Source organism: Echeneis naucrates, chromosome 13, assembly GCF_900963305.1.
Source record: "Echeneis naucrates chromosome 13, fEcheNa1.1, whole genome shotgun sequence".
In the NCBI taxonomy this organism is placed as follows: domain Eukaryota; kingdom Metazoa; phylum Chordata; class Actinopteri; order Carangiformes; family Echeneidae; genus Echeneis; species Echeneis naucrates.
The window spans coordinates 12,185,314-12,197,637 of record NC_042523.1 but is presented as its reverse complement, the minus strand read 5'-3'; the positions used below and the strand labels follow the sequence as shown (position 1 = coordinate 12,197,637).

The 12,324-nt window shown below is 39.4% G+C and overlaps 1 protein-coding gene across 5 annotated transcripts in view; it reads left to right on the top strand.

Moving 5' to 3' along the window:
* The window catches only part of cux1b (cut-like homeobox 1b), a 57,484-nt gene extending 53,115 nt beyond the window's left edge, over window positions 1–4,369 (top strand). For all 5 annotated transcript variants that reach the window (XM_029516656.1, XM_029516658.1, XM_029516655.1 and 2 more), the window contains 8 exons: window positions 1,155–1,358; window positions 2,166–2,278; window positions 2,399–2,515; window positions 2,687–2,770; window positions 2,875–2,931; window positions 3,022–3,102; window positions 3,192–3,256; window positions 3,373–4,369. In XM_029516656.1, coding sequence (XP_029372516.1) covers window positions 1,155–1,358; window positions 2,166–2,278; window positions 2,399–2,515; window positions 2,687–2,770; window positions 2,875–2,931; window positions 3,022–3,102; window positions 3,192–3,256; window positions 3,373–3,421 — 770 coding nt within the window. In that variant the 3' untranslated portion in view covers window positions 3,422–4,369. The remainder of the gene's footprint in view (window positions 1–1,154; window positions 1,359–2,165; window positions 2,279–2,398; window positions 2,516–2,686; window positions 2,771–2,874; window positions 2,932–3,021; window positions 3,103–3,191; window positions 3,257–3,372) is intronic.
* The last annotated feature ends 7,955 nt before the right edge of the window (window positions 4,370–12,324 follow it).

The following is a 12,324-nucleotide window of genomic DNA, read 5'->3' as shown; positions in this document are numbered from 1 at the left end:
CCTCTCTCATTGGTTCCAGAGAGTTTTAAGTTATAAACCATTTCCTGTTGATCTTTTCAGTTATTTCACGCTTAACTGTACAATTTCAACACCCAGATATCAACTCTGGAATAATAAAACATTTCAGTGAATACTCACAAGACTTAAAAGAGGAAGCAAAAAGCCAAATCGTGAAATAGTTTTCCACCTCTGTTGAAAGGTTGCTGACAGTTTTCTCTACGTTGCTACCTAGTGTTGTTGCTTCAGTTCGCCTGTAGCTTAAACCACGATGTAGTCTTACAACCAAATGACCTGGGGAGATCTCCGACCCCACCCACCTACTTTTGGAAAGCTTTAAGATGCTTGTTGAGGCTTTAGCAAGTTCAGAGTGTTTTTAGATGATTCCCCCCCTCCCCCCCCCCCCCAACCTCTCATCAGCAACATGGAAGTAATAAATCTCATAAATTCTCCCACTGCTTATTTTGTGAGTGTGTGTGCGTGTATGTGTGTTGTAGTACAAAAGGCTGCATGACTGTAAAGGGATGGTTAAGATGTTTTTGAAAGTTGTTTCCCTAGCACTTCTGTCACTCCTGAGATGCTTTTTTGTCCTTCGGGGTCTCCCTCCCTTTTGTTTTTCCTTATGTATCATTGTTTCTTTATCTTTCTATTTACTAAACGTATCATGTTGTTTGTTCTCAGCACTGTAAAACAGTCCCTTCTACAACATTGAAAAGCAATATCACTGTATGAAACGTTCACAATGTATTTGTTATGATTGACATTTGATTCATCATCATTATTATTCACATGCACCCTAGGTGTGATAATTGAAGTAAATCTCTTTTATACAAATACTAAAAGTGTGCTGTGGTAGTTTGTTTTTTGTTTTTGTTTGTTTGGTTGTTTTTTTTTTTTACTTTGTGAAACTGATAAATTATACTAAACTGAAAAAAAGTATTCTCAGAGAAAGAGATGGATAGGAAATACTTAAACAATAGGGCAGTTGGGCAGAAAAGGGGGGCACCCTACAGGGCTTTACAGTGATGTGGATTTTGGATTGCTTCTGCTATTTAACAGCTGCTACAGGTGAGCTATCATGTTAACTATAAAGCCAATCTAATGTAAAGAAAGACATCTACATGAAAAATAATTATTGTCATCTTTTTTCTTAACAGGCCGTTATGCACAGCTGCAATTGGAGTTCTCAGCTGCTGTTCATACCAGTGCAGAGCAGAAAGAGCTGATCCTGAAGCTGGAGCATGATCTTAGCACCATCCAGGCCATGTCCTCCCTGCCACGCCCTGATGCAGATGGGTCGGAGGTCAGCAATATGGGGAACATCCCAGAGCCGATTAAAGAGGCCACTGCCATGTTTACTGGTATGTAGCGGGATCTATAAAAGATGGAGGTCTGACATTTTCCAGCATTCCCACACAACTCCAGTCCATAAAGGCTCTCTGTCTTCAGTTGTTATTAACCAGACCTTTTTATACTCAATATGCTTATTTTAGCTGTCTGGTCATTATTATTATAATTCCAAACTGTCATAAGAAGACAGATTTTGTGTATTTGTATATGTTCCTTTAGATGGGTTTAATATACAGAATGAACCATTGAAACATCCATACATAACCATTATTTTAGTTGCATCTTAACCGCACACCTACACACTCATATATAAATTTCCTTATGAGTTGCTGTCTCATGACTATAACACAAGGGCAAAGTCTTTCAGTTAATCTCTCGGCTTTACCCGTGGGAAATTTCTCCACTGAAAAGTCTTTGTTCTAATAGAGGTGATACCACATGATTGCAGTGTCACTCCTCATGGGCATGAAAATGAAAGTCTGACTTGCCAATTGTACAACTTCTTTAATTTAGATGAGGTAAACCTGCTGAGTGGAGACTGCAGGAAGAGTTGTCTGTTATAAATACGAGAACATGGTGTGATTAGAGGGATTTTTTTATTAGAATTCTTTATTATTTGTATTTGCCAGTGTAGCTGAGCTCCAGTTTTCAGGTGTGGTTAGGCTGAAATAAAATAGCTCCTTTTTTCACTATGTTTGGTCATCCAACAATATGTGCATATAGATAGAGAAATGTGTATTATCAAATCTAATTTATTTGTATAGCACCAAATCGGGTCTATACCACTATTGTGTTGTTTTTATCTGTGTGATCTTTAGTTTCAGGCGTGACCCCCCAACCTGAGCTTCCTCAGGGCCAGATGGACTCTCTGCTTTCCATCATCTCCAGCCAAAGGGAAAGGTTCCGCTCCCGCAACCAAGAGCTCGAAGCTGTGAGTCACGATCTCATGCTCCCGCATGCATGCATATACACACACACACACACACACACTGCATATACCTGTGTCTTTCTCTGGGAGAACAAGTTTCTTATCTGCTTTTGTCCCCTGCAGGAGAATCGCTCAGTGCAGCAGACCATGCAGGCCCTGCAGAATGAATTGGACAGCCTGAGAGCAGACAACATCAAACTCTATGAGAAAATCAAATTCCTGCAGAGCTACCCCAGCAGAGTGCGTCACTGTGTGTTTGTGTTGTGTTGTGTGTGTGTGTGTGTGAGAGCACTCTTATATGGATGACATTTGTGTGTGTGTGTTTTTTATCACTTTAATCTTGTGGCATTTGAACCCTAAGGTGTCTTAGAGGAATACAGTAGATGTGACTGCTCTCTCTGTGATGCGTAGGCTGGAGGTAGTGACGACACTGTGATGCGCTACTCCTCCCAGTACGAAGAAAGGCTGGATCCGTTTGCTTCCTTCAGCAAGAGGGTAAAGACACAGTCGTCCGTTACATTGTTTATGTTTTTAGTATCCCTTGCATTCACTCTTTCCAATGAAACAGTTTTAATATGCACGAACTGCTGTGTCCACAGGAGCGTCAGCGCAGATACCTGAGCCTCAGCCCCTGGGATAAGGCAACTCTGAGCCTGGTGAGCCCCAAACGCGCACACAGTTGCTCACTCTGCTCGTATGTGTGGTGCAATTTCTCAACATAACCCTACAATTTTTGTGCCTCTTAGGGACGTGTGATTCTGTCCAACAAGGCGGCCAGGACCATTGCTTTCTTCTACACCTTGTTCCTGCATTGCTTGGTTTTCTTGGTAGGTTTCCTTTTATCAATATGAAGAGCTTCTGGTACACATTTTGCGACACACATTTAGCTTCACAGAAATTAACCTGTTTCTTCTAGGTGTTGTACAAGACCGCTTGGAGCGAGAGCATTGGCAGAGACTGCTCAGCTTTCTGCGCCAAAAAGTCAGTGTGCACCTCAAAGCTGAAAGTGAAACTCAATGCGTATGGCTTCATATGTTTACAGCACAGAACCTAATGACCTTTCAGTGAACTGTTCCCCCTCTCTCTATTTGTCAAAGGTATGCTGACCACCTCCATCGTTTCCATGAGAACGACCAAAACCTCTAAGCTGTGCCAGTGTGACCTAATCTCATCCCTGTAAGATGGAGCCATTTCAGTTGCATGCAAGTCCGATGAAAAGATTTATTCAACTGCACTCCTTGTGAAAGCACATTATTGCTTTTATCCTTGCACTAGCCAACATCGCCACTAGGGAGCAGCTTAAGGTTATTAACTAAATCAAGGTGTAGCTTGATTCCAACATAATTTTTTTTTCCAGTTTCTTCATTTTTGATAAGTTAAAATTGATGTTTAATGCAGATCTATAATTGGAGGGTCTCTCGAAATCAACATAGCATTTCATGTCATGTGAGCTGTTGGTGCACGATTTGAATTAGCATGTGTTGTTATACCAAAGCGACTATAATACTCCAAGCTTGCTTTAAATCTTCTAGAATAGGTAGAGTATCAATCAATGAAAAACAGTAGTTGGAAAGTTTGGGACCTTTATTGTTATTATGTAGGTATAAAAGTTTGACTGTGAAGATCCCAGTCGATGTAAAACATAATAACATCAGCAAACAAATGTTCATGGTCATAGTTTAAGGTGAAATATTTAACATAAGAATATGATTGTTTGGAAACTTTGCTGTGAAAGCACTGGCTTTTTCTGTGGAGGCTTTTCAGATGAAAAAGGGCATATGGTGGTGGAACAATAGGTAAAATAGTTAAGCGTGTTTCTCATTCCTTTTTGAATTTTCTTTACTTAAGCTGGATCGATAGGATTTGATTCATTGATAAGTCAAGTTTTCAATGCTTCGCTTCTTTGTAGGAAAATCATCACACTACTGTTTTTGGCTAAGAAGAGAATATTTGCTTGAATATCAGATGTGGGTTACAGCAATGAAACAGTCTTTACTAACATTCTTTAAAGCAATTACTGTATGTGTTGACTTGCTTATGTTTGATTTTCTAACTGATATTGCAGATATATTCAAAATAAAGACTATGCAGTGATTTTCTCTCATTTATTTCAGACTATAGGTGTAGGTTAGGACGGTTTACAGTTTGTACATGATAAGTCCTTTTATTCTGACTTTACAGAGCTTACTTCAGTCTTATTATTCTACTGTTTAATTATTGTTAAAACCGTGTATAAATTCATCCTGTTAATATTGCCTGTGGTCCACATTAAGTATTAGTTTTTATGCCTCGTAATTTTTTCTTACTTCACAGAGGAGACAAGAGTGTTTTAATTAAGTTTGTCTACATTCTCTTCCTGATACATACCAAATCAGTCAGAGGAACGTACGAGGATTTCAATGTTAGTTTTCATGTTTTCATGGGATTTTTATTTATATATTTATTTATTGATATATATATATATATTTTTTTTTTTAATTAATTAATTAATTTATTTTTTTTTTCAATCAGTAATTGTTGTACTGGTCTCTATTTTTAGTCTTGATGTCAAAGAAACTGATGTGGGCTGATGGTAAGATCTCATGGGTCTGTTTATCAGCTGACCTAAGAGGAAGAAATGGAAGTGAATGACGAACATCTGAATGGCGCGCACACACACACACACACACAGTGAATGTGCTGATCTGAGCTGGCCTGAGCAGTCCCACTGAGAGCTGCCTGGATCTGAATATGACTGAATTAGACTGCATTATTCATGAAAGGCCGCCTCTTAAAGAGCACCTCAGTTCACAGCCATTAAAGACTAACCAGACACACACACGCACACACACACACACACACACTCACTCCTATTTTCAGTCTGTATTAAGCCCCTATTTGCTTATCAATCAAAGCAGACCCTGAGCAGTCGCAGCACCATTACAGCATCATTCTGACCCTGAACTTGGATAACACACTTTTGTCCTTCCCCTCCCCTCTCATCGGTCTCTGCCTCTCTTTCCTCCATAGCCTTCGACCTAGCTTCTCCAGCTGCCCATCAACGGTTCCATAAATATTAACAACCTCCATCTGTAGAATAACAAAGGTCTTGAGTAAGCTTAATGGCCTGATATTATTTTTACTGCAGTGGATGGTCATTTAACTCAAATTGATTCTCGGTCTAAGAGTTTTCTGTAATGACAGCACACTGATGGCTCAGCATTTTTTTATTTTATTTATTTATTTATTTATCTTCCTCTGTCATGTTTCTTCTGCTGTTTTCTGGGAAAATATCACCGCACAGTAACTTCTGTGTGTGACAGGGAAGTTTACTGAATTATTTTATCCTTTTTCAAGGTTTAAATGTTTCATTTCTGTCTTATGTTCAGTAGAGGGCAGTGAAGTTGAATTTTATCATGAACATGAATTATTTAACTGACTCTTGTGACTGACATCAGTCTTCGCTGTTTTCATAGCTCGAATCTATACACTGATTTGAGACTTAGCATAGCATAGATAGTGGCGTAGACTCAAACTTTATAAGAATATAAACTGGAGAAAAACAGCAAAAGTCATTTCAGACTGATGATGTTGTATGGTAATTTCTTGGTTAATGTTAACTGATCGATGTTGTACATGTGAGTGACTTCTAAGACAAACTGATCTGACGGCAACATATCCAACATCATCCAGATCTGACCTTCATGATCTCAGATTCTCTGATACTGTCTCTTGCATGAATTAATTTCACTTCCACCAGTTTCCTAAGCTGCAGATCAGTCCTGCTGAGAGAGGGTGCCGATCAGTGTGAACCCTGTTTCAGCTTTGCAGGTAAGATTTTTTTTTCCTGCTCACAGACATCCCTCCCACTCAGCAACATCCTCCTCATTCATTTCTCTTTGGCTGTGAAAATCTCATTCAGTGCTTTCATTGAACAAACACACCATTCAGTATTTCTCTCCTTTGTGTTGCCAAGTAGCTCAGGCCGAAAACTGCTGAGGACTGTTGCATGGATACAAAGTGTGTGTGTGTGTGTGTTTCAAAGGGGGCAGATTGCGATGGGAGTTTGGTGCCTGTTTTTGCATTTGGGAGGTTTCATTCACTTTGTCTTGGATAAATCTTCCAGTAACTCTTCGGCCTCCTATAATCCTCTATCCCCGTCCCATCTTTCTTCCTATCCTCTGGCTTTGCATGCATTCGGCGGCCCCCCTCCCACCCCAACCCCCATGAGTGTTGCCATGGAAACAGTCCTATGTCAGGTGGCTCCATGCTGAATGCACCCACTGCGCTCTGATTTGCTCTGACATTGTCTCGCTGAATCACTCGGCCACGTGATTCTCGATCAGCCAGTCTGGATGCTGGATGTCAGTTATGACATTTATGGCCTTCCTCTCACCTTGTCAGAGGAAGCTGATGGGAAATGACAGAGGGATTGAGATCATTTTCACTGACAGTCATTACAAAGGAAAAACATGTTTGATTAATATTCAAGTGATTAAATCTCCAGCATCAGCGGTGAATGAACTGACCCAGATGTTCTGTGTGGGCTCCAGGAGACTCCTGACCTGATTAAACAGCTCAAGAAACACACTTAACGCTGTTTGATCAGCTTGATTCCTCACAGTGCTTCGTAGTTTCAGGAGAATGGCTTATGAACAGCATATTGTTTCTGTTCAGGGCTTCAGAGAAAGTACAAAATAGATTGCACGTTTGTGATTGGAGCCAAACTTTGTCTTAACGACCTCAAATATAAGTCATGAAAACAGTGTTTGCATTTCTTTGCCTCAGAATTCATGTGTTTATGCATAGCCCATATTACTAAAACATGAGATATTTAATTGTTTGGTGAAATAAAATTCTTTAACACTTATTTTATCAGCTCCATAAAATGACTCAGTAATAGACTCAGTTCATGAACAGGGCCGTGAGCCCATATATATATTGGGTTTATATAAATGCTGAAGAAAAAGACAACACTTTCAGGGATTATTATTTTTCGAGGCCTGCACAGGACATCACAAACACTGACTCAAATGTGTGTTTTGTTAATTGTTACTTCACATGAATATTTGAGCTTCACTGTGTACAATCACAAAGATACACAGATTCTTTTCAGCTTTTTGAGGGGAACAGTAAATTGTTTTACTCAAATCGTCTGGGTTTCCAAAAGAAAGACAGTCTGGAACTTATCATGTTCCAATATCTGACTTATTCAAATGTTGTGTGCAAACTTGAATGGACCACTTTTCTTCAGTAGTGAAACATGATGCTTTTCAACACGACAGAGTGTACGTAAGAATTAAAAATTGACATTTTTAAATGATTGGATGGAATTTTAAAACAATTTTTAATCTCAGTTTGCCTGCAAACATTCATGTTGATGACACAGGGAGGATTCAGAGTTGTTGCACTGCTTTACCACAGTGTACAAATGCTCCATGATAACTTTTGTATCATTCATTAACAACTAAATGTACTTCAAGTATCTAAAGAAAAATTAATCGGGTATGTGATTATGTTGTATACTTGGTTATCATTAATACAATATGTGCAATGAAGTGAAAAAAAAGTCCTTCTTAAAAGTGGAAGATCAGAAGTTGGGTAAGATAAACAACTGAAACTCATACAGCACTGTGGTTTCCACTTTCCATGATGTTTCCTGTTGCACAGCACACTTTGTTGGCAGCGGCTCTCCTGCACATGACTAACTGATGTGCTTCTTTCCTGCTCGTGTTGTTTCCTGATACTGCAGTTTACTGTGCTATCTTGGGATGAGCCTCGGAGTAGCACAGATGACATTACTGCACACATCATGCATCATCTCCTGCCAGCTCAGCGGGAGAGACCTAACCTCAGGTACAAGGTGACATGAAAAACTCACACAGTTACGTTTCTCTGGCGGGTCATCTGAGGATCTGTGCTACGAATTTCTCATCCTGTCTGTGAAGGGTTTTGCAGCTCAACCAGCAGACTGTTTATGTAGTAATGCAAAATGTTAACCAGGCTACTGCCCCTGGACACAGACACAGAAATTGAAGCCCTTTTCCAGAAGATAACTGCTGAAACAATCTGTAAGAGAGATGAGGCCTCCCTAAGAATTTAACAGCTAAAAAAGACTGGTGTTGTACCAGGCGGAAGATTTGCCACAATATGGCAACACAAACCTAAGAATTAACACCTTATGCCAGAAGTGGAAGTGATTTATTAATCAGTAATAGAACCAAAAATTACATCTAATAAACTGGCACCAACTATACATTAATAGTCATTTGAGTGATTTAGTCCGATATCCTGGCTTTTAGTTGTTTCTATAGTTCGAACTGGGCCACATTCAGACTGTCGCAGTGTCGCAGTATTTTTGCACAGTTGTATGCAAATCAAACTCATGTTTGCGCCTTTAAATGCAGCAATGTGTCACTCGAGACGTCCTCAGCTGAGTGGAGGTTTTGTCCAACTTGGGTCTTTGTCAAGTTTCTCATATTTAAATGTTCATTCTCAAAGCTCTGAATGCAGCAGTAATTGAGGTGGGGGCCTTCGTCAATAACTCCTCTCTGGAGGCAATATTATGGGTACCCTTTGTACAATATGGAGCATTGTGGTCCTCTCAGATAAATATAATTTAGTTGGAAATATTACAGTGGAAGGATTTGAAGATGAAATGATCTTTTTCCTGTCGGTGCATCTTCAGGTTACAGCCTTCAAATCATCCTGTAAGTTTCTCCTAATGCAGCCGAGGTATGGAGTCAACACCATAAAGGGGAAGCTTAGTTTCTGTATGTTTCAGTTGTGTGAAGACAGTGAGAGACAGTTTCCTATTAAAGTCTGCCGGACACATTGATCCTCAAACAGTCCCATGAGACTAGTCTCCATCCCGCCCACTTCAGATTCTTTCACAGGAAATCAACTCAAAAGCTTTTCTTTTTTTCCCCTCTGTGCTTCACCTCCCCCCACCTGCCCTCGTCTCACCCGGCTGAAGCATAAATTTGGCATATATTTGAACTGCTGATCGATGACGCCCATTGAGGAGGCTGTGTTGTTGTGACTTCCTGGTCTGCCGTAGAGTTGTACTGTATATCTGCACTAAGGAAATTATTGTCCTTCATATTTCTCTGAAGGACAGATGGTTTGCAATGAGATGGGAGGATTGGAGAAGGAACATTTTTTTGATAAATTGATGGGTGAAAACTTGAAAGTGAGGCCAAAAAACGCCCAAAACTAAATGTGATGTGGGAGAGACAGTGACTGGTCTGTGACTGAGCAGCAGGGTGAAGTGGCCCCTGCCCCCCCGAGGCTCCTGTCGATTCATCCTTCCGGCAGGAAGTGTGTGAGGATCAATAAGAAGCGAGGGTCTCCAGAGAAACACAGAGCAAGACACTTCCCTGGTCCAAACCTCTCATTATTTCATTTTAAAACTCCTTTTATTCTGGTTTTGAATTGTGACTAATAAGCTTAGAGGTTTTGGTCACTGATAATGAAGGTAATGAGGAAGACTCCTCAAATACCTTTTGGCTCTAATATCCAAATGGAAATAATTAAAAATCTTAATCTGTCGTTTGTTTGCAACAAGCTTTTTGTTTAAAGCTGTGTTTAAGTGGAAGCCACTGAAAAAAGTTATTAACCTTATACCTGCTATAAAAGAAAGAGTACAAATTAGTCAAGTCATTGATGGATCCCTCAATCAATAAACAGAATAAAAACAACAATAACAGAAACACAATCATGAATCTCGTTCAGTTAAACAATGAGAAAAATGTAATGCTGGAAAGCAAAGATAATGATAGTGATAAATCTAAAATAAAATACATATAAATAAAACAAAGTAGTATTGTAAAACCAGAAGTACAATGTTGGGTTTAAAAAAATAAAAAGAAACCAGAAACATAAGTAAGGTTGGCTAAAATAAATCAGCCTAGAAAAAAAGATACATACCAGAAAAAGGGCTTCAATTGTAAAAATAGACAGCTAAATCTGTCATCAGGCAGGCAGCTCACTGTTAGTACAGTTAAAAGGCCACAAACAGCTCGGTGAAAACTACAGTCTGATCATTATTGCTTCATTGTTGTCTGGATCACATACGTCACAAGAGGACGGTGAAATACTTGATAAAAACCGTTCTTAAATCAAACTTAATATTACTAATAATTATTGGTCTGTAAATGCGCGAGCAGTTATTCTAAAGTGCTTTGGCCTGTTTTCACGTCCTCATGAAAGGATTAACATTTCGTACTCCGCTCCCTTGTTGGATCTTACAAAACTGGAAACTTTTTAATCATGTGACTTCTGAGTAATCATTTGTTGACTGCTAATGATGACATGGACGGTTTGGAGATGTAAAACGTGAGAAAGGGGTTTTTGAAAGCATGATCACACTGTGGCTGGCGAAAGAAGCGCAAGTGAGGAGCTGGTTCAGAAGAAACAATGACCTTCCAGAGCAGTCTGTCCTCTCCCACTAACGCTTGTCTGTGCCTTGACCAGGTTATTATTTTAGCCTTTAACCCCGCTGTAAAGCTGCAGAGTCAATCCTCTCAGAGAGGATTATCATAAAGGTGTGCTACACTAGAATCTCTCACTGAGTGGTAAACATCAGTGAGCCACGTGAAAAGTCTCATTTGGCCTAAACACCACATATTCAACAGCCCAAGCCTCAGCTCTCATGTGGCAGCTATTGTTGTTTATTAGATTACAAAACTGAGCATCCCCTGTGATGTGAATAAACAGAAATCAATGACATACAAGTACGATTGAAATTGAGTAAAGAGTAACCCCAATTAAAACAACTTTCATTATTATAATAAATACTGCTATCTTTTTCTTAATTACAAAAAAAAAAAAAAAAGTAAAATATAAACAGACATCCTGTGCAAATAAAAATAAAAAATTTTGGCGGGTTGACAAATTCAGTGTGAACACAAAGCTTGAAGATCTGGATCATTTATAAACTATTTATTGTCATTTACGGTTGCAGACTTTCAGATAACTGCCAGATCTTTGCTCATTGTTCGTACTTTGAACAATCATTTTTACACGCTGACTTGCTTTCTCAAATCCATCACCTCTTAATCAGACCTGACAGACAAGACTGATAACAGAAATCATTTCATCAATCTTAAATATTGAATCAGAAGCTGGAGATTTGATGTAACAAATTTGTCAACAGTTTTCAGAAGACAGTCTGAAGGAAGACACAGGAGGAGAAGCACGACCTGTTCATTCATTAAGTACTATCAGTGTGTGTTTCAAAACAAGGGGCTTTTTAATCCAGCTGCATACACAATGAACACACAAACACACACCCACAGTGGACCTCTTGCCTTATGTGTATGGACTGATGGCAACAATAAAAGGGCGTGGCTCCTTTAAGGGCAGTCATGGTTAAATAGATCAGTGAAGCACAGACACACACACCCAGAGGCGGAAGCTGCGGTCGATTCAGACTAAAACACACAATATGCATGTACATGCATATCCCTGTAAAATAAAAGCGTTTAATCTGATGCTCACTGGTGACTCATCCATCAGAAAGCAATGAAACGATTTCACTTTAAAAATTTGCTATAAAGGTTTTTTTTTTCCTCCCTGATTGCTTCATTTGACTGAAACAATGCTGACTTCAATACATTTTCATTTCACGGCATCCTGTCTGTTCAGTGCTTTCAGTGACAAGTTAATAATTTTTTGATTGGATAAGATAAGATTGTTCAGTGTCACTAACAACATCAGATATTAATGAAGGAAATCAGAACAATGACAGTCATAGAAAAAAAACAGCTTGTCCTCCAATAAAACTCAATGAAAAAAGGCAAAAATAAGAGGACAAGATTTTGTGTTTTGGCCCGTTAATGGCAGCAGACAGAGGACCCAGAGACCTGAGACTCATCATCAGGTCTGTTTCATTTAGCTTCGATGTGAGACGACTTCTGTAAGAACAAAACGCAGTGATGAACTAGAAAGGCGTTAAAGTCAAACTTTGGCAAACAGACTGGCTGATCTGCTTTATTGTGAAAGCGTAGATCGGAAGTAGCGTGTGTCCTCAGTGTGTCGGGCTTGTCGGTGGCTGGTGGCCCCCTGAA